The following is a 26,855-nucleotide window of genomic DNA, read 5'->3' as shown; positions in this document are numbered from 1 at the left end:
ATGCGGAGAAAAGAGGTATCTATAACATTTTTTCAAAAAGCCAAGTAAAATCAATTAAAATTTCAAAGCCGTCAGTATTCATTAAAGAGAAACGTCTTTAATCATAAATGATAATATTTCAAACAGATTGAACCTCAAAACTCGCAAAGACATCTCATCTTTGATGTATTTAACTTAGCGTCTTAATACTTTTTCCACATTCATGTAAAAGTTTGGAGAGATCATCAACCTGTAACATAGTTTGGGAAAAACCTGTTTTGTTGAAATTGTCGGTGCAATAAGAATTGAAAAAAAGTTCTCACATAATAATATTTTCTATCATTTCCCATTTTGAGGTGCAAAATGTAAGTGTCAAGATTTCCGAGTCGATATCCAAATTGTCCAAAATATGCATTGATGTTTGCAATGATGTCAACAGAACAAAAATTGCTTTAGCACTTAGAATTTAGGGTAACATATGGTAACATTATCTGCATTTCTGTTTTTTTAATAGAAAAATATTTTGTTGTTTTTGTTTATATCATATATCACGCTGAAAGCCTTATAGACAAAGCAACTTTTTTACCAAGAGTAGATAGATCTTGATCAAGATACCTAGTTATGTCATACTTCTTGGAATTGATTCAACTCAAATGGAGGAAGTAGGATAAAGTTGACAAATATGAGCAATTTTGTGCCTATAAAAACATAATTAGCGGGCTCAAAACCCAAATAACTCACAAACTTTGTAATTTCCTATTTTGCGAAGAAAAAAAGAACATTTTTTTCTAAGCAAGAGTTTTTCTGCGGCACGGGGCTTTTTTTCCAACATTTTTAGAGCTTGTGCTTTTCTTGGAAATTTTGACCCATTTTGTGTTAGACTTTTTAGCAAACATGACCAGACTTACGCAACATTCTTGGTCTCTGAATATTTTTAATTACATCATACTCGATTTAGCTCAGTTTTCTTACAATTTTTGATGTTTTGGGTGTTTTTGAGCATTTTTTAATCAATTTTTTCTGGAACTCTCAGCTCAATGTGAACAGTTAAATTGATTGGCAACATTTTGAGGATGATGCAAACAATTTTACGGAATTTAATAGAAAATTAATCAAATCTTAGCATTTTCCTCTCAAAGAGTTCATAGTTCCACATATTTCGGCACTTTAACGTAATAGCTCTTCATCATATTCTACAGACATTAATTTTTCTGGACCTTCACAAAAAGTTTTAGAGTGATATTTGCAAAAAAACTGCTACTTTTATTAAATTGGTCGAGCAAGAAGTTCTAAATCAGACTAAAGACAATCTGTTTTTGGCATTGCCAGTATTTTACAATTAATTGCTCTTGATGTACGAGTAAAACTTACTACATGAGAAATAACGTTTTTCAGTTCTTCTTCGTAGGAAATCAACTCACTGGGAAGCTTTATTATCATACTAGTTTAGATATTAACTTTGAAAATACTTATAAGTGCTTTCACACTTAAGATCTAAACTAGTATCTAAAAAAACTCAATACTCACCCCTCCCCATCTGGAATTATAATACCAGAGGGGGGAGGTGTGAGCATTGATTTTATTTACATAGTCGCAGAAAGCAATATAGACAAGCCTAGTTCCTCTCATATGTCGAGCCATATTCCTTCTAGGACAAAAATATACTTAATAACGGCAGAGGACGCTCTTTTCATAGTCGAGCTTCAGACTAGGGCTTAATGCAATGATTACATTTTGAGAGAAAGTTGGCAAGAACTAAATGTCTCTGAATCTCCATGAGAAACGAATCTTTGGCTTTAAAAAGCAAAAAACAACAATATAACAAGATTATGAAAAGTATATGGTACCGCCATTATTATACTTTTTCGTTATTACAGTTTTTCCTATATCAAGATGTTGGTTGAATTGTGATATTTTCAATATATTATTTGTTAGTCTAGGAGGCAGTCGCGTGTTTGTTGACTCTTTGAGCCATGTTTAATTTGTAAATAAACAATTAACTGCACAAAATGGTGCAATAACACACATCGTTGTCACCAAATTTGAAGATATATGGCATAAACAGAAAACAAATTTGAAGTTGCAACTTATTGCAACGAAAGCTCAAAGTTAATCACATTGGTCATATTAATTTTGGAAACATTTGACGAAAAGTTAACTTCTGAGTTTTTTTAATTGAGGATATTAAGATGGAAATTGTGCCAGAGATAGAAGAATTTTCGTGCAGTAATCAAAGTGTCGATTTCTGCAGCGATTTGGATGAAGTTCTGATCAAACGAGAACGCTCCAAAACTGATCAGGTCGAATATAATCAACAAAGACAACAAAGCCGGTAAGTACAGAACCATAACATAAAGACTATATAGAATAAAAAATCAAAATTTGTTATCCGAGTTAACTCAGAAAAAGTAATACTGGGGATACGGATAGACAGGTGAGCGGTCGAGTAGGCCTAATCATATGCCAATAATGTCTGGCACCTCTTCGTGGGTGCAGGTGATCATAAGTGATCAATTAATAACATGGACATTCTATCATCGTTAGTCATCCATTTCCCCTTCAAAAGGCAGCTTAGAGAAAAGGCTCCTCTACGATTACGCCGTACCAAAAAATTATTAGAATATTATTATGCGGTTGCGCCGAAACAAAAATTTTATAATATAATAATATATTACACTATGTTTTTTCCGACCCACTTGTGGGGGAGGAACTATATACTCAAATGGGTTTTTTTGTTCAGACAATTTTGGCCAATCGATATATTCTTCGCAGAGAGATGAGACTGGTATCATTAGAAAGCTCCTCCAGCGTAGAATGTGGAATTAAAAAGAATTTTTTGATTTTTGTCTTTTTGCAGGGAGTTATGGAGGTTTAAACTTTTGAGAAAAGTAGAATGAATTCCGTTGTTTTTATTCACATTTTTTGTCATTTTTGACAAAATTTTATTTTTTTTAATTTAGCAAAACCTTGTTATTTAAATAAGTTATATTGAAACTGATACCCTACCCTCGTATGCCATACGAAACCAGAAATAAAACACACCTTTTTGTTCCCACCCCCACTTTAGTGGGAGGGGAGGAATATAGATACTCAAATGGGTTTTTTGTTCATTGAGTTTGGCTTATCGATATACTCATCGTAGAGAGTTGTGAGTGGTATCATTAAAAATGCACGTAAATCGAAGAATAGGGAATTAAAATGATCTTTTTGAACTTTTTCTTTTACAGGGAGTTATCGAGGTTTAAATTTTTAAGAATCATCAATAATTTTATTCAAATTTTCAGTTATTTTTGCTACACTTTGGAACAATTTTGTTAATATAACTTAAATTAAAATAACAATTTTAATGGTAGAGTGTTGTTGTTATAGAACAGTTTTGCTGAAATGTTTGAATGGAGTTTCTTTGGCTGAAAGTTTTGCTAAAACTTTCAAAATTCTGACTTTTTAAATCAAAAGTTGCACAAAATGTGATTTCTTGTCCATTTTGTTTAAGTTTGCGGCAAATGGAGACCTAGACATTGCTGACATAATCTCATTAAACTCAAAAACAAGACTAGTTGACAACTGGCGCCCTATTAAAGTCTTCTGAAATTAAAATGTTGCCATTTTTTTGCCAATTTAATTCGATGGTTATTCAAAATTCATCATAGCTTTTATTAAAATTAAAAGTGTTTCACTCAACAATTGGTCCAATTTGAAAACAATTGGAACAATTGGGTGGTTTGTTGGGTGCATTGTAAATTCAGAGACAGCTTCGGTATTGTTATGGATTCGTACAATCAGAACTTTTTCAATTTTTTTGGTGCTGCCTTTTTCAAAATATTTTGCTTTCGCTTTTATTACAGCTAATTACTGACAATATATTTCTCGAAGCTCTATTACTGAAAAATGCCATCAAACTAAACATAAGTCGAAGGTATAGTTTGTTTTCAGAGAACTTAAGTGTTCTTATGTCTTTGAGGAGGAGTTTTAGGAAATTTTAACTGACATCTTGTGTCTTCTTTTCAATTTTTATTCTTTTTGCAGTCCGATTGCTAAGTATATCCATTCAAAAATCAACAAAAATTGGTTCTTCAGGAAGTGGAAATGAACCTGAATGAAAACGGCATTAGGCCGATAGCTGAGGTTTTTTAAGTCCTTATATGTGTTTCTTTTAAGGAATTTTCAGTGATTTTTTGAACTTGTCAATTTTTTTGTCAACTTTTAGCTTATTCTCAGTAAAAACATTTCAAACTCTCTTTCACATAAGATACAGGATAATCTTGGCGCCGGATTTTTTTATTGGCTTCTAGGTTTTAATCTACGAGTTTTCGCACTAAATTTTATTTTGTGAATAATTGGCCATTTCTGCTGTTGTTTTTTGTTCCATTTGTATATTGTCACAATACTTAGCAACCTAACTGAAACAACTCTAACGGTTTTGTAACCAGCCACATTTATCATTTTCGTAACATATGGATTTAAGCCTTAACACCGTTCTCTTTCAGATATCGGCAGAGATTTATTTTGTTGCACTGTATTTGTTGTTAACTTTTGTTGTCGTTTGCGAAATTATTGGACATTTTAAGGAAATTTCAGCGATTTCAGCAAAATTTATCAATGTTTTTTTTCTGTAATTTTTTAGCTTAACTCAATAAACCCAGGTCAATTTTTTTAAGATAGGATACAGGTTAGTCTTGGCGGCGGATTTTTCTTATATCGGCTTCTAGTCTTTGTTACTACGAGTTTTCATTCAAAATTGTTTGATTTTTGTGCATAATTGCCCATTTTTGCTGTTGTCTTTGTTTCATTTAAATATTGTCGCAATGGTTTACAATCTAACTGAAGCAGCTCTAACAGTTTTGTTACCGAACATATTTAATATTTTGGCAACATATGGTTTTAAGCGTTGCGAAACAGTTCTCTTTCAGAGTTTGGCAGAGATTTGTATGTTTGGACTGTGTTTTTGTTAATTTTTGTTGTCGTTTACCAAATTTGTTATAATTAAAACACTCAGCGGCCATTGGTAGTAAAATAAACGGGTTTAATAGCTGAAATCAGTTTTTAGCTAATGATTTTAGTGACTTTCAAATTAAATTTTTACAAAAAAGTAAAATATTTTGTCCTGGTATGCGTTTTCTTTGTTATTTTACAATGTTGTATCAGTTTTGTCAGGTAATTTTATTACTGAGAGATTTTTTTGTTTTTTTTGTTTAACCAAACAAAATTTTTCTGTTGGTTGATAGTTTTGACTGATGTCTTCAGGCCTTAGAAGTACTTTTTCAGAAGAATTTTGTGATTTTAAGATACTTTTCAGTATTTCTGTTTCTTTTTTGTCAAATTAAGATAGTCGCTTTTCAAAAAAGACTTTGTAGTGTTCAAAGGGACGCAAATGAAGATTTAATATTCTTTTGGTTAATATTTTATAAATGTAATGGCTTCAACACTATGGTTTCGTAAAGTTGTTCGTGAAGATTTTTATTTCTGCTTGTTATTGATGTTGTTTTATAGTCTTTCGAAGCATTTTGTTTTCAAAGAAGTCTTTAGTTTTTATTTTCGAAGAAGATTCAAGATAAATTGTCTACACTTTTTAAAAGATTTCCAAAATTCTGACTTTTTTCATCAAAAATTGCACAAATGCGATTTCTTGGGCTACTTTGTTTAAGTTTGCCGAAAATGGAGACCTATAAACCGCAGACAAAATCGCATTTAAATCAAAAACAAAGCAAGTATAAACTCGCCGCCCTATAAAATCCTTCTGAAATTAAAATGTCGCCTTTTTTGCAAATTTAACTCAATGATTAATCAAAACTCATGATTGCTTTTTTTGATATTTGAAGTCTTACACTCAACAATTGGTCCAATTCGCAAACACTTGGAACAATTGGGCGGATTGTTGGGTGCATTGTAAAATCATAGACAGCTTTGGTATTATTATGGATTCGTACAATCAGAACTCTTTCAATTTTTTTGGTGCTGCCTTTTTCAAAATAATTTGCTTTCGCTTTTATTAATGCTAATTACTGACAAAATTATTTATCCGCAGTTTTATTAATCAGAGCTCCCATTTACATAAACATGAGGCCAAATGTAGAAATAGCTTGTTTTCGGAGAACTTAAGGGTTTTTTAAGCTTTGAGGAAGAGTTTTAGTAAACTTTATCTAACTTTTTGTGTTTTCGTTTCAATTTTTTTTATTTTCGCCGTATAGTTGCTAATTAAATCCTTTCGAAAGTAAAAAAAATGGCTTCTTCAAGAAGTGTAAATGAAACTGAAAAATGCATTCGGCTGTTAGCTAAGGCTTTTTATGTTCCTGAATGTGTTTCTTTTAAGGAAATTTCAGTGATGTTTTGAACTTGTCAATTTTTTTTGTCATCTTTCAATTTATTCTCAGGAAAAACATGTCAAGTTTCTTTCACATAGGATACAAGATAAACTTGGAGCCAGATTTTCTTTATATTGGCTTCTAGGTTTTGGTGCTACGAGTTTTTGTACTAATTTTTTTTTGTGAACAATTGGCGATTTCTGCAGTAGTTTTTGTTTCATTTGTAAATTGTCACAATACTTAGCCACCTAACTGAAACAACTCTAACGGTTTTGTAACCAGCCACATTTATCATTTTCGTAACATATGGGTTTAAGCGTTGCCACACCGTTCTCTTTCAGATATCGGCAGAGATTTATATTGTTGCACTGTATTTGTTGTTAACTTTTGTTGTCGTTTGCCAAATTATTGGACATTTTAAGGAAATTTCAGCGATTTCAGCAAAATTTATCAATGTTTTTTTCTGTCATTTTTTAGCTTAACTCAGTGAACCCAGGTCAATTTGTTTTTAGCATAGGATACAGGATAATCTTGGCGGCGGATTTTTCTTATATCGGCTTCTAGTCTTTGTTACTACGAGTTTTCATTCAAAATTGTTTAATTTTTGTGCATAATTGCCCATTTTTGCTGTTGTTTTTGTTTCATTTATATATTGTCACAATAGTTTACAATCTAACTGAAGCCGCTCTAACATATTTATTATTTTGGCAACATATGGTTTTAAGCGTTGTGAATCAGTTCACTTTCAGAGTTTGGCAGAGATTTGTATGTTTGGATTGTGTTTCTTGTTTATTTTTGTAAAAGTAAAATTCGCAGTGGCCATTGGTAGTGAAGTAAACGAATTTAATAGCTGAAATCGGTTTTTAGCTAATGATTTTAGTGACTTTCATATTAAATTTCGACAAAAAAGTAAAACATTTTTTCCTGGAATGCGTTTTTTGTTGGTTTTTTACAATTTTGTATCAGTGTTGTCAGGTAATTTTATTACTGATAGATTTTTTTGTTTTTTTTTGTTGAACCAAACAATTTTTTTTCTGTTGGTTGAAAGTTTTGACTGATGTCTTCAGGCCTTAGAAGTATTTTTTCAGAAGAATTTTGTGATTTTAAGATTTTTCTCAGTATTTGTGGTTCTTTTTGTTGTCAATTTGACATAGTCGTTTTACAAAAAAAGACATTGTGATGTTCAAAAGAGACGCAAATGAAGATTTATTTTTCTTTCGGTTTATTTTTTATAAATGTAATGGCTTCAACACTATGGTTTCTTAAAATGTTTCGTGAACATTTCTATTTCTTATGTTTCTCTTGTTTTCGAAGAAGTCTATAGTTATTATGTTTGAAGAAGATTCAAGATAAATTGTCTAAACTTTTTAAAAGATATCCATATTTCTGGCTTTTTTCATCAAAAGTTGCACAAAATGTGATTTCTTGGTTCACTTTGTTCAAGTTTGCCAAAAGTGGAGACCTATAAATCGCAGATATAATCTCATTTAAATTGGAAATAAGGCTAGTTGAAACTCGGCGCCCTTTAAAAGCCTTCAGGAATTAAAATGTCGCCTTTTTTGCAAATTTAACTTAATGGTTAATCAAAATTCATCCTTGCTTTTTTTAATATTTGAAGTCTTACACTCTACAATTGGTCCAATTCGCAAACACTTGGAACACTTCGGCCATTTGTTGGGTGTACTGTAAAATCAGAGATAGCTTTGATATTTTCATGGATTCTTACAATCAGAAATTTTTCAATTTTTTGTGCTGCCTTTTTCAAAAAATTTTGCTTTGGTTTTTATTAATGCTATATGCTGACAACATTTTTATCCGCGGTTTTATTAATCGGAACTCCCATTTACATAAACATGGGGCCAATTGTAGATATATTTTGTTTTCAGTGATCTTAAGGGTTTTTACGGCTTTGAGGAAGAGTTTTAGTAAATTTTCACTAGTCTTTTGTGTTTTATTTTCAAATTTTATTATTTTTGCTGTATGATTGCTAAGTAAATCTTTTCGAAAGTCCACAAAATTGCTTCTTCAGGAGGTGGAACTGAGCCTGAAAAAAGCATTAGGCCGATAGCTGAGGTTTTTTAGGTCCTTGAATATGTTTCTTTTAAGGAACTTTTAGTGATTTTTTGAACTTGTCAATTTTTTTGTCAACTTTTAGCTTATTCTCAAAAAAACTTTGCAAACTCTTTTTCACATAGGATACAGGATATTCTTGGCGCCGGAATTTTATTACATTGGCTTCTAGGTTTTGGTACTACGAGTTTTTGTACTCATTTTTTTGGTGAATAATTGTCCATTTCTGCTGTTGCTTTTGTTTCATTTGTATATCATCACAATACTTAGCAACCTAACTGATACAACTTCAACGATTTTGTAACCAACTATTGTTATCTTTTTCGTAACATATGGATTTAAGCGTTGCCAAACCGTTCTCTTTCAGAAATCGGCAGATATTTATATGTTTGCACTGTATTTGTTGTTAACTTTTGTTGTGGTTTGCCAAACTATTTGAATTTCAAGTTCACAGTGACCAATGGTAAACAAAAAAATGAGCTTAATAGCTGAAAACGGTATTTAACTAATGATTTAATTTGACTTTCAAACTTAGTTTTTACAAAGAAGTAAATTTTTTTGTCCTGGTTCTCATTTGCTTTAGTATTTTACAATGTTGTGTCAGTTTCGTCACGTAGCCTGATTACTGAGTGATTACCTTACTGTTTTTGAACCCGAAACTATTTTTTCTGTTGGTTGAACGTTTTAACTGATGTCTTCAGGGCTCAGAAACTTTTTTCAGAAGAATTGTGTGATTTTTAGATACTTTTCAATATTTGTGGTTCCTTTTGCTGACATTTTGAGATAGTCGTTTTATTAAAAAAAAAGACTTTTCTGAGTTCAAAATAGACGCAAATGAAGATTTAAATTTCTTTTGGCTAAAATTTTATAAATGAAATGGCTTCATCACTGTGGTTTTGTTTGTGAAGTTTTTTAGTTCTGCTCGTAATTGGTGTTGTTTTATAGTCTTTGGAAGTTAGTTTTCGAAGAAGTTGTTAGTAATTAGTTTTCAAATAAGTTTCAAGATAAACTGTCTACAATTTTAGTAGAAAGTTTGTTTTGGCTATGACTTTTGAAATCATTTGTTTTTTAAAAACGACAATAGATTTCTGAGATTTGCCAACATCAATTCTGATAACTTGTAGCTTAGCATCTCTTTAGACAACTCACATCCCGTATCTTTTGAACACAAATTTTCTCTCTATAGTGGTTTTTTTGTCCTCAACTAGTCTTTGTTCTTGGTACAACCAGTTTTAAAAAATATTCGTGATTATTTATATCGCCCATCTTTGTAGATTTTGGTTTTCTTTTCAAAGTATCACAATAATGGGCGGTCCATTGGTTGTTTGAAAAACAGGAGCGACCAGGATTTTTTTGTTTTTAGCAAACAACCTAATGGTTAATTGGCTGGGTTAACGCTTTTCTGCAAGTTTTTTCATGCACATTTCTTCGTGCAAATTTTTTATTTTTGCATGTAGTCGTTCGTTTTGTAGTCGTATGGCATATCCTGTATAATGACATGTCTCCAACGTGATTTATGGATGTATAAGAGAGTCTCCCAATGATTTAAATTGATGCCTAAGGTTTCTAATCGGTTTGACATTAAAAATAAAAAAAAAACATTTTAAAAATATAAATAATTTATATTTTTAATTTTTGATTTTTGTCGCCGTTTGATCTGGTATTCATATTATGGTAGTTACAGGTATCATCAGCCCTCTTAGGTTGATTGTTTTATTCATTTAGTAGTATCTGAAGTTAGTTATATCTTAATCTTTTTAATATCTTCCTCATTTGGTAGATAATTAAGTGAAAAATGTAGATGAGCGGGGTCGGAACTTGTGCAACGCATATTACCGAGCCTCATTGTTTCATTTATTAATCAAATTGTTTGTTTAGTTTTAAGCCTCGACTTGTATACTACAGCTCTGCAGCCAATCTTGATGTGCCCGGCAGAATGCAGAGTGGGATCAACCACACTCCAACTCAAAGGTCAGCCTCCAGTTTTGGATCCATTACCCAGAGACCGCTCTCGTTCCCGTGAATTGTCGGATCTATTCTGTCCCCGACTCCCCGATTCGTGGGCATATAACTTTTACGCCCCGAAGCGCTTGTGCATTTTATCACATATGCACGTGCTATACATCAACTCATAATTTTTTGGTGGAACTGACTGATATCTCAGACAAAATTGTTTATTAGACAACAAGTTTATGCCATTCTTTTATTTCCAATTTGCTACATAAATAGATGCGTTAAAACAATGGCAAAAATTTGTCATCTAATCCTGAAACAGTGTTATATGAGAAATTTTTAGTGCTAACAGGTATTAACAAAAAAATTAAACTGTGAATAGTTAACTGTCGTTGTCGGAACGGAACGGGAGTTCAATATAAAGCAATATTTTCATAATTTAGACCACGACTTAAAAAAATATCCCACCTGGCCAAGACACATTTTGAAAAGACCACACTCGACCCAAATGACTGAAATAATGGCTGTAAATGGCAAAACAATAGCGATTAACTTTAATTCAATTAGGGTCACTTACGGTATTCACTGAGGTATGGGTTTTTTGGTTTTTTACAATTTTGTATCAGTTTTGTCAGGTAATTTTATTACTGATAGATTTTTTTGTTTTTTTTTGTTGAACCAAACAATTTTTTTTCTGTTGGTTGAAAGTTTTGACTGATATCTTCAGGCCTTAGAAGTATTTTTTCAGAAGAATTTTGTGATTTTAAGATTTTTCTCAGTATTTGTGGTTCTTTTTGTTGTCAATTTGACATAGTCGTTTTACAAAAAAAGACATTGTGATGTTCAAAAGAGACGCAAATGAAGATTTATTTTTCTTTCGGTTTATTTTTTATAAATGTAATGGCTTCAACACTATGGTTTCTTAAAATGTTTTGTGAACATTTCTATTTCTTATGTTTCTTTTGTTTTCGAAGAAGTCTATAGTTATTATGTTTGAAGAAGATTCAAGATAAATTGTCTAAACTTTTTAAAAGATTTCCAAATTTCTGGCTTTTTTCATCAAAAGTTGCACAAAATGTGATTTCTTGGTTCACTTTGTTCAAGTTTGCCAAAAGTGGAGACCTAAAAATCGCAGATATAATCTCATTTAAATTGGAAATAAGGCTAGTTGAAACTCGGCGCCCTATAAAATCCTTCTGAAATTAAAATGTCGCCTTTTTTGCAAATTTAACTCAATGATTAATCAAAACTCATGATTGCTTTTTTTGATATTTGAAGTCTTACATTCAACAATTGGTCCAATTCGCAAACACTTGGAACAATTGGGCGGATTGTTGGGTGCATTGTAAAATCATAGACAGCTTTGGTATTATTATGGATTCGTACAATCAGAACTTTTTCAATTTTTTTGGTGCTGCCTTTTTCAAAATAATTTGCTTTCGCTTTTATTAATGCTAATTACTGACAAAATTTTTTATCCGCAGTTTTATTAATCAGAGCTCCAATTTACATAAACATGAGGCCAAATGTAGATATAGTTTGTTTTCGGAGAACTTAAGGGTTTTTTAAGCTTTGAGGAAGAGTTTTAGTAAACTTTATCTAACTTTTTGTGTTTTCGTTTTAATTTTTTTTATTTTCTCCGTATAGTTGCTAATTAAATCCTTTCGAAAGTAAAAAAAATGGCTTCTTCAAGAAGTGTAAATGAAACTGAAAAATGCATTCGGCTGTTAGCTCAGGCTTTTTATGTTCCTGAATGTGTTTCTTTTAAGGAACTTTCAGTGATGTTTTGAACTTGTCAATTTTTTTTTGTCATCTTTCAATTTCTTCTCAGGAAAAACATGTCAAACTTTCTTTCACATAGGATACAAGATAAACTTGGAGCCAGTTTTTCTTTATATTGGCTTCTAGGTTTTGATGCTACGAGTTTTTGTACTAACTTTTATGTGAATAATTGGCGATTTCTGCAGTAGTTTTTGTTTCATTTGTAAATTGTCACAATACTTAGCCACCTAACTGAAACAACTCTAACGGTTTTGTAACCAGCCACATTTATCATTTTCGTAACATATGGGTTTAAGCGTTGCCACACCGTTCTCTTTCAGATATCGGCAGAGATTTATATTGTTGCACTGTATTTGTTGTTAACTTTTGTTGTCGTTTGCCAAATTATTGGAAATTTTAAAGAAATTTCAGCGATTTCAGCAAAATTCATCAATGTTTTTTTCTGTCAACTTTTTGTTTAACTCATCAAACCCAGGTCAATTTTTTTAGCATAGGATACAGGATAATCTTGGCGGCGGATTTTTCTTATATCGGCTTCTAGTTTTTGTTACTACGAGTTTTCATTCAAAATTGTTTGATTTTTGTGCATAATTGCCCATTTTTGCTGTTGTTTTTGTTTCATTTATATATTGTCACAATAGTTTACAATCTAACTGAAGCAGCTCTAACATATTTATTATTTTGGCAACATATGGTTTTAAGCGTTGCGAATCAGTTCTCTTTCAGAGTTTGGCAGAGATTTGTATGTTTGGATTGTGTTTCTTGTTTATTTTTGTAAAAGTAAAATTCGCAGTGGCCATTGGTAGTGAAGTAAACAAATTTAATAGCTGAAATCGGTTTTTAACTAATGATTTTAGTGACTTTCATATTAAATTTCGACAAAAAAGTAAAACATTTTTTCCTGAAATGCGTTTTTTTGGTTTTTTACAATTTTGTATCAGTTTTGTCAGGTAATTTTATTACTGATAGATTTTTTTGTTTTTTTTTGTTGAACCAAACAATTTTTTTTTCTGTTGGTTGAAAGTTTTGACTGATGTCTTCAGGCCTTAGAAGTATTTTTTCAGAAGAATTTTGTGATTTTAAGATTTTTCTCAGTATTTGTGGTTCTTTTTGTTGTCAATTTGACATAGTCGTTTTACAAAAAAAGACATTGTGATGTTCAAAAGAGACGCAAATGAAGATTTATTTTTCTTTCGGTTTATTTTTTATAAATGTAATGGCTTCAACACTATGGTTTCTTAAAATGTTTCGTGAACATTTCTATTTCTTATGTTTCTTTTGTTCTCGAAGAAGTCTATAGTTATTATGTTTGAAGAAGATTCAAGATAAATTGTCTAAACTTTTTAAAAGATTTCCAAATTTCTGGCTTTTTTCATCAAAAGTTGCACAAAATGTGATTTCTTGGTTCACTTTGTTCAAGTTTGCCAAAAGTGGAGACCTATAAATCGCAGATATAATCTCATTTAAATTGGAAATAAGGCTAGTTGAAACTCGGCGCCCTTTAAAAGCCTTCAGGAATTAAAATGTCGCCTTTTTTGCAAATTTAACTCAATGATTAATCAAAATTCATCCTTGCTTTTTTTAATATTTGAAGTCTTACACTCTACAATTGGTCCAATTCGCAAACACTTGGAACACTTCGGCCATTTGTTGGGTGTACTGTAAAATCAGAGATAGCTTTGATATTTTCATGGATTCTTACAATCAGAAATTTTTCAATTTTTTGTGCTGCCTTTTTCAAAAAATTTTGCTTTGGTTTTTATTAATGCTATATGCTGACAACATTTTTATCCGCGGTTTTATTAACCAGAACTCCCATTTACATAAACATGGGGCCAATTGTAGATATATTTTGTTTTCAGTGATCTTAAGGGTTTTTACGGCTTTGAGGAAGAGTTTTAGTAATTTTTCACTAGTTTTTTGTGTTTTATTTTCAAATTTTATTATTTTTGCTGTATGATTGCTAAGTAAATCTTTTCGAAAGTCCACAAAATTGCTTCTTCAGGAGGTGGAACTGAGCCTGAAAAAAGCATTAGGCCGATAGCTGAGGTTTTTTAGGTCCTTGAATGTGTTTCTTTTAAGGAACTTTTAGTGATTTTTTGAACTTGTCAATTTTTTTGTCAAATTTTAGCTTATTCTCAAAAAAACTTTGCAAACTCTTTTTCACATAGGATACAGGATATTCTTAGCGCCGGAATTTTTTTACATTGGCTTCTAGGTTTTGGTACTACGAGTTTTTGTACTCATTTTTTTGGTGAATAATTGTCCATTTCTGCTGTTGCTTTTTGTTTCATTTGTATATCATCACAATACTTAGCAACCTAACTGATACAACTTCAACGATTTTGTAACCAACTAATGTTATCTTTTTCGTAACATATGGATTTAAGCGTTGCCAAACCGTTCTCTTTCAGAAATCGGCAGATATTTATATGTTTGCACTGTATTTGTTGTTAACTTTTGTTGTGGTTTGCCAAACTATTTGAATTTCAAGTTCACAGTGACCAATGGTAAACAAAAAAATGAGCTTAATAGCTGAAAACGGTATTTAACTAATGATTTATTTTGACTTTCAAACTTAGTTTTTACAAAGAAGTAAATTTTTTTGTCCTGGTTCTCATTTGCTTTGGTATTTTACAATGTTGTATCAGTTTCGTCACGTAGCCTGATTACTGAGTGATTACCTTACTGTTTTTGAACCCGAAACTATTTTTTCTGTTGGTTGAACGTTTTAACTGATGTCTTCAGGGCTCAGAAACTTTTTTCAGAAGAATTGTGTGATTTTTAGATACTTTTCAATATTTGTGGTTCCTTTTGCTGACATTTTGAGATAGTCGTTTTATTAAAAAAAGACTTTTCTGAGCTCAAAAGAGACGCAAATGAAGATTTAAATTTCTTTTGGCTAAAATTTTATAAATGAAATGGCTTCATCACTGTGGTTTTGTTTGTGAAGTTTTTTAGTTCTGCTCGTAATTGGTGTTGTTTTATAGTCTTTGGAAGTTAGTTTTCGAAGAAGTTGTTAGTAATTAGTTTTCAAATAAGTTTCAAGATAAACTGTCTACAATTTTGGTAGAAAGTTTGTTTTGGCTATGACTTTTGAAATCATTTGTTTTTTAAAAACGACAATGGATTTCTGAGATTTGCCAACATCAATTCTGATAACTTGTAGCTTAGCATCTCTTTAGACAACTCATATCCCGTATCTTTTGAACACAAATTTTCTCTCTATAGTGGTTTTTTTGTCCTCAACTAGTCTTTGTTCTTGGTACAACCAGTTTTAAAAAATATTCGTGATTATTTATATCGCCCATCTTTGTAGATTTTGGTTTTCTTTTCAAAGTATCACAATAATGGGCGGTCCATTGGTTGTTTGAAAAACAGGAGCGACCAGGATTTTTTTGTTTTTAGCGAACAACCTAATGGTTAATTGGCTGGGTTAACGCTTTTCTGCAAGTTTTTTCATGCACATTTCTTCGTGCAAATTTTTTATTTTTGCATGTAGTCGTTCGTTTTGTAGTCGTATGGCATATCCTGTATAATGACATGTCTCCAACGTGATTTATGGATGTATAAGAGAGTCTCCCAATGATTTCAATTGATGCCTAAGGTTTCTAATCGGTTTGACATTAAAAATAAAAAAACATGTTTGTTCTGGTATTCATATTATGGTAGTTACAGGTATCATCAGCCCTCTTAGGTTGATTGTTTTATTCATTTAGTAGTATCTCTAGTTAGTTATATCTTAATCTTTTTAATATCTTCCTCATTTGGTAGATAATTAAGTGAAAAATGTAGATGAGCGGGGTCGGAACTTGTGCAACGCATATTACCGAGCCTCCTTGTTTAATTTAATAATCAAATTGTTTGTTTAGTTTTAAGCCTCGACTTGTAAACTACAGCTCTGCAGCCAATCTTCAGGTGCCCGGCAGAATGCAGAGTGGCATCAACCACAATCCATCTCAAAGGTCAGCCTCCAGTTTTCGGTCCATTTCCCAGAGACCACTATCGTTCCTGTGAATTGTCGGATCTATTCTGTACTCCACTCATCGCTTCGTGGGCATATAATTTTTACGCCTCGAAGCGCACGTGCATTTCTTTTACATATGAACGTGCTATCTATCAACTCAATGGCAAAAACTCAGTGCTTTAAAACAATGGCAAAAACTTGTCATCTAATCCTGAAACAGTGTTATATGAGAAATTTTTAGTGCTAACAGGTATTAACAAAAAATTAAACTGTGAATAGTTAACTGTCGTTGTCGGAACGGAGGAACGGGAGTTCAATAAAAAGCAATATTTTCATAATTTAGACCACGACTTAAAAAATTATCCCACCTGGCCAAGACATATTTTGAAAAGACCAAACTCGACCCAAATGACTGAAATAATGGCTGTAAATAGCAAAACAATAGCGATTAACTTCAATTCAAATAGTGTCACTTACGGTATTCACTGAGGTATGGGTTCGAAAAAATGTGTGAATTCGTTACATTTGCCTTGAGAAGACCATACCTGAGCGACTAAATGTCACTGCTTGACCCTAATTAGTTCAGTATCGATTTTCGTCGACTGATGAGGCAGAGATGAAAAACCGAACTCTGGTCGAAAAGCTTTTGGTCGACTCATGCTCGACTATTTAATGCTTTTAATGCTCGACTTCGAGAATCTCTTCCCCCCCCCCTCACAGAGCTTTAATACCCTCACTTCCCACTTATAAACTATGTGTTGTCACATAGCATATTTTTTATTTCTCTATGTCAAAAAAGCAGGTGGGCTTGAGGGGCGTAAGAGTTATATTCCCATTAAGCTTTGGGGTGGGGGTGGGGGGAGGTGTTTAGGTTCTTAATATCTTTGCTCAAGCCCAATTCCAGAGCTCGGTTCGAGATGTTTCGCAAAAAGTAAAAGCAGATCTGGTTAATTGCTATATGTTCAGTTTTCATAAACCTGTTTTTAATGATAAAAAATTGTAACTGTTTTCTTAAAACTTTCTCATAAAACTTTCTTGGGGGTATAAATACTTCTGCCACAGGTCACCCAAGATCAAGACAGTCATGTACCCCCAAGTTACTCCTCGGGAGAACCTGATGAGAGACAACTATGACTTGGAACGTACAGTGTCTCACGAGTTCCCGAGGTCTAAATGCCCACATTGTGGATCAAACTTCACTTGGAATGGAAGGGAAAATGTACAAAAAGTCGAACAACTTGAACAGACTCAAGAAGACATGCAAACAGATCCAGAAGAGGTAAAATATCGATTGGTGAATTTCAAAAGTCAACCCGCTCCCACCCCTCCACTAAAATTAACATGGTTGTGCCGTCATAATCCTCAGTTAAGTATAAATGATAATGGATATTCCCACCTCATCAGATTAATCTGATTGACAAAAAGTTTTAATCGCAGAACTTTCATATTATGGAGCATTTACCAATGTTTAATAACATCAAAGATGTTATTGAACATTGGTAAAACTGCTGCTTTGTCATAAATGAAAGTTCTATGACTCAAATTTTCTCATAAATGGAAAGTTCTGTGACTCCAAATTTATCATAAATGCAATTTCTATGATTAAAAAATTCTTCATTAATGGAATTTCTAAGATAATTAATGATCCACAACAACACACCTAAGGTATTTTACCGTGTCTTGGTTTCTACGTGGGACTTCTAGAGCTTCTTGGATCAAGAGGAAATACGGTTTTTGCGTATTTCTTGCATCCCAAGAAAAAAAAACTAAGCTCCATTTCCAAGACATATTACACACTATGGTTCCAAAAAAGCTACGTACATCATGATTTCTGCTTTTAAAGCATGATTTGTGCTTCATAAGCATGATTTCAGCTAAGGCATGAAAAAAGGTGTGAAATTAGAAGTTTTAAAAGAAATTTAATTGGATATTTTCATTGAGTCCTGGTTAAACTTTTTTGTTCTTTCACCGTTTGCCAAGTTGTTAAGCTAAGAGATGTCGGTTTTCATGGTCTAATATACAAAAGCAACTCAAACACAACTTTAAATCAACAACTTGATGTATATATATATATATATATATATATATATATATATATATATATACATATATATATATATATATATATATATATATGTATATATATAAATATATATACATATATATATATATATATATATATATATATATATATATATCCATGTATGTGTGTCTTAAAAAACAGAAAAATTTTGAATTCGGACAAACGATCACTCATGCTTTGGGGTTCAATACAATCAGATGGACAAAAATTGCTCGTTAAGTGTCCAAACAAGCTAAACGCTGTAGGTTATTTGGAAATTTTGAAAATTTACGAAGAAAAAAAGCATTTCCTGGATATTATTTTTCAACAAGACAATGCTCCTGTGCATAAATCAAAGATTATTGGCAATTTTTTCCAGGAAAACGAGCGGAAGATGCTGGAATGGCCAACATACAGTCCAGATCTGAATCCTAATTAAAATTTATGGGCGATTTTGAAGCAAAAATTACAAAACAAACAGTTTTTTTAGGGAAAATTCAGAAGAAAACGTGCATGACATTTGGAATGAAAATGACGCAGACGTGAGAAGCCTGTATGAAAACTATACAAATCGTCTAATAGTCGTTAAAAAACTTAAGGTGTAATGACCCGTTATTAGAGAACAAATTTAAACTCAAAATGTTATATTATTTGATGTTTGCTTTGCTTTTTAAAAAATCTTCAGGTGTACGTAGCTGTCTGGTACCATAGTGTATAGCTAAATCTAAATTAGGTAATTCCAGGCAGGCCAGGGCAAAAGACCTGGAGCAAACTTTTCCAGATTAGCAAATCTATAAAAAAGAAACGTCATGGAGCCATTATGCATAAGACTGAACTAGGGGGCCAAAAGTTTTTTTATAAAGAACTTGCAAAACTTGAAGTTTAGACGCCCGTTTTAAATTTGCGTTCATATTATCAAAGTTAACCTAACACCAGTTCTTTTGAGAAGGCTATCATTGTGAGAACACCATCATCAAAGCAAAATGTGTTTGTTAGTTTAATCATATTTTTCAAATCTTAATAATTTTTATTAATCTTAATAATCTTTCCGATCATAATCATTTCAATCTTAGGGTTTTGTTCAGTTCTTTTTGGCATTTTTTTCTAGCAATGTTTGTTAATTTTACAACAATATTGTTTTTTTAAAGACTCGTTTTGCAACATTTTTTAGACGGAATAGACGTTGATAACATTTTGGATAATTTCCAATTTTGGTGTTTACTTTATTGAGAAGACTGCAAAACAACCCAACTCCCCTTTTTAACTCTCACGAAAAGGGTTTTTAATTGTTCCTGTTTGATAGAACATCGAAACGACTGTCTTTGTGCAAAAAAGCAAAAAGCGGAGATGTCAAGCGCAGATAGCGAAGACGCTATTTATAAATTGCTTCATTAGAAAGAAAAAAGAGAGAAATCTATTATGCTTAAATAATCGACGAAAGTAGAACACAATATTTCAATTAGATGAATTGTTTTTAAATATTGTCTGCAAGCTTTTGTTTCCACAACGGAAAAATTTCTCTAGGCAAAGTTTTTTAAGTACAGTAAGCTCAAAAACAATTTAAACGTTGTTATCTTTTGTAGCAAAACAAAATGGCGGCTCAATGTTCTCAAAATATTCTAAAAACATGGTTAAATTGGCGTTTATAGAAAAGTAAATCAAACTTTGAAAAATTTGAACCAGTATTATAATTATTATTTGTTTTCATACTGATTGCAGCATTTCAAATTTTGTTCATGCTCTGATGAGGCGATTACCTGCAATGAAAAACATATAATGGTTAATTACTAACAATTGATTCATAAACAAAAAATAGCACATTTAAACTGTGCCACCTAAGTGTTGAATTTATGTGTAGAAAATAGCAAAGATTTTTTATTTTCACCAAAAGGCACACTAACCCGAGCAGAACATCCACAACAATTGTATCTTCTCAATTTTGCTGATTTCAACATCAACCTATACAAATAACTTAGTCGGGTCACAAAGTTTGTGAGTATAAAATTTCGTTTTCACGTGGCTTAAATGTGGTTTTTGGTCAATTTTTGGCAATGAGTTTTTGATATACAAAAAAATAGTGTTCCACATTGTTTGCCGGCTTATCAGCATTTCTGCTACCTGCCAATTCTCAAACTAGTTATTGAATTTTCTTAAAGTAAAGATGACAAACGCCCTTTGCAAAAATATATTTTAAAACCAATCCATTAAACCTTTAAAAGAGAGCCAACTTGTTGGGTTCCTTTTTGTCCATTTGCCATGATGTTCTAGTCTCAATTTTTAGATTTTGTTTTAAAAAATTTCTCTTTTTCAAATTTAATTTTGTTTTTACATTGTATGACGAACTTTTTTAGATGAGAACCATTAGAAACCTGCTTTTTCATATCTTCTGTTTCCTTGGGTAATTATTTTGAGCGGAAAATTTTGTAAATGCATAAACAATTAAAGTTACTTCTTTTTTTGAATTCACGGCCAATATTATGTAATTTAGTTTGGATGAGTAGTGAAGCAATTTTATTGAATTTGGCAGTACATGTGAACGTTTGTGTATATGTGAGTAAATACTTATTCGCGCATGTGTGAGCGCGTCAGTGTGTGAATATGCATTTATGTGCGAATTAACCGGTTAATGTGCGTGTGTGTGTATGTGTGTGTGTGTATGTGTGTGTGTGAGTGTGTGTGTGTGTGTTTGTGCGTACGTGTGCATGTGGGTGTGTGTATGTGTGTATGTGTGTGAGTGTGTGTGTGTGTGTGTGTGTGTGTGTGTGTGTGTGTGTGTTTGCGTGCGTGTGTGTTCATATGTAAATATTTATGTGTGCTTGTTTGTGATCGAGGACTTTGCCCGCTTTCAGTAATAATTTGGATAAGAGTATACTCTGTTTTCTACCGTCCACAAATGAGGTTGAGCTTGGAAGAGGGGACATTGCGCAATTTCCCTTTCATTTGCCTTCTGTTCCACATTTATTCCACTTCAATTCCATTGCTAAATTTCACTATTAAAAGTTGTGGATTATTAAGTTTTGAGGAGCAGACATCGAAGAATTCAATTACATCTTGTTCAAGCACAAGCTTGATTTCCTTAATTTGTTTTGATTGATTGATGACATCTGATTTGTTTTGATTTGTAAAATTTCAAATGCCGAATGTAACCGTTGAGATCTTGAACTCTATCTGCGCCGACTACGATCATCTTAACAACATAATTTTTTCCCCAAATACGAGATAACAGAATAGGAGTTTTAATCGGAGCGGATGCCTTCATAGCAACAGTACCACTCAATTTCACAAATGAACCACAAGGAACCCCATACGGAGTCTTGACCCAGTTTGGATGGACCGTTACAGGACCAATACCACAGAAATAAAAGCCAAACAGTAAAAAACAAGAAATCAATTACAACATCACGCTTTAAAACAGAATAAAAAACCCAGAAGAGGATATAGAGAACGACATGCTTCAAATGTTTTGGAAAATGGAGGGAAAAAATTTAGTGAGCGGAAAAAAACATTGACTACAGATGACAGGAAAGCTCTTGAAACACTAAAAAGGACGACAAGCCACAATGGTTTTCGTTATGAGATCGGACTACCTTGGAAATATGACACTAAACTCCCGAACAACTACTTTCTTGTCAAAGCACAATTACAGTCACTTTAAAACCGACTTCAACAGGAACCAGACCTATTTTGTCGTTACAACCAAACCATCAAAGCAGACATCGAAAAATGATTTATTGAAAAAACACAACGTCAACCCAATTTCATGAATTCACAACTTTGGTATCTCCCAAACCACCCCGTTGAACATAAAATGAAGAAAAAAGTAAGACGAGTCACAAGTGCAGCTTCAGTATACAAGGGACATTCAATTAACAAAGCTCTTTTGACCGGACCAGATCCACTATGCAGCCTTGTTGAACTTCTTCTGAGATTTCGGCAGTACAAGATTGCAACAACCCGTGATATCGAAGCGATGTTCATGCAAGTTGTCATAAGAACAGAAGATCAAGATGCACTCAGATTTTGATTTTTGTGGAACAAAATTGGAGGAGAAAAAATTTTCAAGTACAAGAGACTAACATTCGATGCAACTTGTTCCCCTTCATGTGCAATAATTATAATACTCCACAGATGTGCGGAAGATAACAAATTAAGTAATCCTGAAGCCTACTCAGCCATATGAAACAATTATTTTTTCTTCATGGATGATTGCCTTCAAAGTTTCAAGACAACCAAAGCGCAGCAATCACAACAACAGAAGTAAAGGATGCGTTACAAAAAAGTGGCTTAAAGCTTACAAAATTTTTTAGTAGCGACCCAAACACCGTCATGAAAATAACTGGAGAAAATGCAGACACAGCCACAGAGCAACGTATTTTAAGACAAATGTGGAATGCCAAGGAAGATATTTTCATCTTCAAAAGACCAGACTTAAAACTGGATGTCAAGAGCATGCAACAACGTCAATTGCTGTCACTCGCCGCATCATTGTCTGATCCCCTTGGAATCATCACGCCGTTTTCCCTTAGAATACGATGCATTCTTCAATCAATAGTGAAACAAGGTAACAACTGGAATAATCAGCTTCCAAGAGGTTTCCAACACGACTTACAGCAATGGGTCGAAGAATTTGAACAGATTCCAGAAATTTCTATTAGCAGATGTTTGATCCCCAACCCAGATGCTAAGCACGAACTTCACACATATTTTGCGATGTGTCAAGTACAGCAATAGCAACGACAATATACATCAGATCAAGCAGCGCAGAAGAAATAACAACTCAATATGTTGTTAGCAGAGCAAGAGTTGCACCCATTAAAACAACAATCATCCCCAAGTTAGAACTTGAAGCAGCAGCTATGGGAGCAGAACTTGTTTTCTTTGTTTGAAGCGAAATGACAGCACACTTTGACAAAATTCAATTCTGGACTGACATTAGGGCCACATTAGTTTGGATTAAATCAACAAAACACCAAAAACTTTTTGTAGCAAATAGAAATGCAAAAATTTTAGCAAACTCTAAGTCAGGACAATGGAATTTTGTACCCGGTAAAATCAACCCTGCAGATTACGGAACAAGAGGACTTTCTTTAACAGATTTGAAAGAAAAAAAGCTGTCAGCGCCAAAATTTCTCCTAATAAATCCCGTTCCAAATTTCCAAAGAGACCAGCAATTTACAGCGACAAATTTTTTATGTACAGAAATTTCAAACACGGTTATTGACACTAATTATTTCGCTAGTTGGAATAAACTTATGCGACGAACCGAAACAGTAATGAAAGCAGTCAACATTTTCCGAAAACGACCAGTCAAAAACAGTTATGAAGTCGCACGACACCATCTATTGAGACAATCACAGCATAAAATCTTTTTTGAAAGCATAAGAAACCTTGAACGGGAAATTGAACTAGACAAAAAAGACAGATTATTACAGTTCACTCCCTCCCTGGACAAAGATGGTTTGATACAAGCAGGAGGCAGATTAAAGCACGCTAAAATACCCTACAGCTAGAAACATCCAGTTATTCTTGACAGTAAGAATAATATTACCAAATAACAATTGAGCAAGTCCACAACGACTGTAGACATCTTAGAACAGAGAGTTTTTCTGAGCACACCTGCAGTAAGATTTCATTATCATAGGACTAAGACGATTTTTGAAAAAACTAAGCAGAACATGCTTCATTTGCCGACGATGGAGAGCACAAAATATTACCCCTTGATGGCCGACGTCCTGGCCGACCTCCCCAGTTTCCGATTGGCAGAAGCAGAAAAACAATATCCTTTTCTAAATGTTGGCTTAGACTTTTTCGGACCCTTTTACATCGAGCACCAAAATCGCGAATTGGAAAAACAATATGTATGCCTTTTCACCTGTCTTGTCACTAGAGCTGTGCATCTGGAGGTTTGTCAGACATTGGACACAGATAGTTGTCTATTAGCCATCAGAAGATTTGTATCACGACGAGGATATCTCGAATTAATCATTTCTGACAATGGTTCGAACTTCACATCAGCGAGAAAAATGTTGGATCTCAGCAAAATCAGTGTTGACAACGACTTCATCAAGTCCCAGTTACAGCAGTAACATATTACATGGAAACTGAATCCACCTCGAACCCCTCACTTCGGCGGGATATGGGAAAGGCTAATTCAGTCTGCCAAAGGCACTTTGCTCATAATTTTAGGCAGCCAACAATTGAAAGCCGAAATTTTTCAGACAATTGTAGCCGAGACCGAAAGATTTCTGAACTCCAGGCCAATTACATATGTCACCTCAGACACAACCAACGAAGAAGCACTAACACCTATTCATTTTTAAGACGCCCTTACAGCCCTTTAGCACCGCTGACATCAACCAGCCGAACACTTAGTAAAAAGGAGTTCTCATACACAAAAACATTACTGAATCATTTTTGGAAACGTTTGCAAAACGAGTACACATCAGATCTTATCAGCCGCCCAAAGTGGAGAACAGAATCAGAGGAATTGAAAGAAGGCGATTTAGTCTGGTTATTGCATGAGTTCACTCCAAGGGGTGTTTGGCCAATGGGTCGAAATGCGAAATGCCACAATGGATTCGAAGGACGAGCACGATCCTTCAAAATCAAGACATCAACTGGAGTGCTGAACAGACCAGCAGTCAAATTAGCTAAAGTTTTACACAATACTTGAAAGCATTAAAGTTTAATCCAATGACATTTTGGTTTTTAAAACTCGATAATAATCGTGTTCAAAGTCAGCGTATCCAATATTCAACTCTACACCAGCTCAAACAATCGAGCACAAAGAGAAGTCAACAACGCTGTGAAACTGCAAAACGAAAAAAAAATTTTAACTTCCCTAAGTCCTTAACTTCCATAAAACTACGCTGAATCCAGCTCAAAGTGTTTCTTTGCTCTCAGCGACAACAGTCATCATGAAATTTTTGTTATGTTTGCCCTTATTTGCCAGTTTGACAAAAGTTAACGTCTCCGGAATCCAGCCACATAAGTTTGTCAACAGCCTTTAGATCGACAGAGTATACATCTTCACATCAACAGAGTTTACAGTATATGCTGCCAACAATCTTTGATTAAAATTCAACTTTCACAGCCCCCATGAAGCCTAATAACTACTTTCACACATCCTTGTCATTTAACAACACAATATTCCACGCGTCAAATGAAAACGTCGATACAAAAGTATGATCACCAACTTTCACCAACATATAGCTGGTGTGTATGACGCCCTGGAAGAATGTACAACAAGTTTACCCACACACACACACACACATACACACACACACACACACACACTCAGGAAACCAAAAATGCCCTCAATTATGACAACAGATCATCTTTACACCTTCGATATTACAAAACAATCTTGAAATTACATATCAGCAAAAGAATCATGTAAAGTTGATTGTCGAAATCTTAAATCGTAAAATACGACAAGAGTATTCAGTTTTACCCTCATGCACGCGGCCCGGAGTGTTCAAGCACTGTTTTGATTTCCTTAATTTGTTTTGATTGATTGATGACTTCTGATTTGTTTTGATTTGTAAAATTTGCGGGTTTTATGTTTTACCCACTTGTGCAACCTAGCAATTCATTGTAAACTGGAAATCTCTTGTGAATAACTAGTAAACACATCTTTGTTCAACTCTATATGGCCCATCGTTTCATGATCAATATCAAACGAAGTTTGCGAGCCCGTGACTTCATAGATCTGACAAAAACAACTTTTACGGCCGGCATATTTTAAATTCGACTGCAAGTTTCATAGCTCAATCAAACCTTTTTTATGCTATTTCCGCGCTTGAAAGTTAGTGAATTAATGCTGAAAAAATTTTTTCCGCAATTTTTCCAGCTTTTTCAGGTACAGCTTTTTATGGTGAGTCCCTCAAACCGTGTGAGTCTGTGTGTTTGTGTTCTTTCTAACGCGTTTCAAAGAAAAAAAAATTGTGATTACAGATCCGCTGAAACAATTATTTGCATTTTTGGTGTACTGACATTACTGAAAACTGAAATAATTTTATTGATCTTTTGTTTTACAGGATCAGCTATCCCTGCAGACAATTATAGCCAACTCCAAATTTAAGCTCGTTTTCCAATACAGAGTGGGGCTAGCTTTCTGCCTTCTCATTTTATTCACAGTAATAATCGTAGGAGTTATTATCATCCCATATTTGGTTGAAGTTGCCCAGTGCGATGATAGTGAAACAAGATGCCCGCCTGATATTTTACCCCCTTACGCAGATGGGGAGAACTACTGCTGCTCGCTGAACGAAACTTGCTGCCTCAACGTGCGTGGGTTTGGTTCCTGCTGCCTCCAGTCTTCAACATGTTGCGGAGGAGTTTGTTGTTCCGAGACGGAGCAATGTTGTGGATCTGTTTGCATTCCAAGCAAGTACGAATGTTGCAGTTCAGGTGTGTATTGTGGCGAGAGTTTGCGATGTTGCAGCACCTCGACTACTGTTAGATGTTGTCACCAGTATTTTGGATGCTCCGATCAGGAACCGAACTGTATATCTCCATCTAGTCACGTGGCACTCAATTACTGATTTCCGATTATCAGTTTTGCAAGTTTTCAATATAGCCTTAATCATTTTGACGAACGATGAATAAAACTTATAAGCACTTCTTTTTTAATATTGACGATATTGAGTTTAAAACTGATCTAGATAAATCACTTATTCTTTTGTTCCTCTTTTACACGTATACGTACCCGAGTTGACCTCGAGTACTGAAACAAATG

At 33.4% G+C, this 26,855-nt stretch overlaps 3 protein-coding genes across 5 annotated transcripts in view; 1 reads left to right on the top strand and 2 right to left on the bottom strand.

Moving 5' to 3' along the window:
• Positions 1 to 10,429, bottom strand: part of LOC142343234 (uncharacterized) — a 374,820-nt gene extending 364,391 nt beyond the window's left edge. The window contains exon 1 of the mRNA XM_075395008.1: positions 10,418 to 10,429. The gene's annotated coding sequence lies outside the window, so the exon portion shown is untranslated. The remainder of the gene's footprint in view (positions 1 to 10,417) is intronic.
• LOC142343235 (uncharacterized) overlaps positions 1 to 26,855 on the bottom strand; it is a 595,961-nt gene that overhangs the window by 411,913 nt on the left and 157,193 nt on the right. The window lies entirely within an intron of this gene.
• On the top strand, positions 1,981 to 26,740 carry LOC142343236 (uncharacterized). Its single transcript, XM_075395013.1, has 4 exons — positions 1,981 to 2,311; positions 15,959 to 16,051; positions 17,116 to 17,332; positions 26,155 to 26,740. The coding sequence occupies exons 1-4, from the start codon at positions 2,169 to 2,171 to the stop codon at positions 26,659 to 26,661; spliced, it is 960 nt and encodes a 319-aa protein (XP_075251128.1). The 5' UTR covers positions 1,981 to 2,168; the 3' UTR covers positions 26,662 to 26,740.

The sequence above is a fragment of the Convolutriloba macropyga genome, chromosome 7, assembly GCF_964194025.1.
Source record: "Convolutriloba macropyga chromosome 7, txConMacr16.3, whole genome shotgun sequence".
NCBI lineage: Eukaryota > Metazoa > Xenacoelomorpha > Acoela > Convolutidae > Convolutriloba > Convolutriloba macropyga.
Note: the sequence above shows the minus strand (reverse complement) of the source record. Positions and strands in the feature narration are given on the sequence as shown.

Excerpts from the sequence above, each read along its gene's own strand:
- LOC142343236 (XM_075395013.1), top strand. The coding sequence starts at position 2,169 with ATGGAAATTGTGCCAGAGATAGAAGAATTTTCGTGCAGTAATCAAAGT. Across the intron at positions 2,312-15,958 it reads CAACAAAGACAACAAAGCCG|TTTTAAGCCTCGACTTGTAA; the intron begins GTAAGTACAGAA and ends TTGTTTGTTTAG. Across the intron at positions 16,052-17,115 it reads AACCACAATCCATCTCAAAG|GTCACCCAAGATCAAGACAG; the intron begins GTCAGCCTCCAG and ends CTTCTGCCACAG.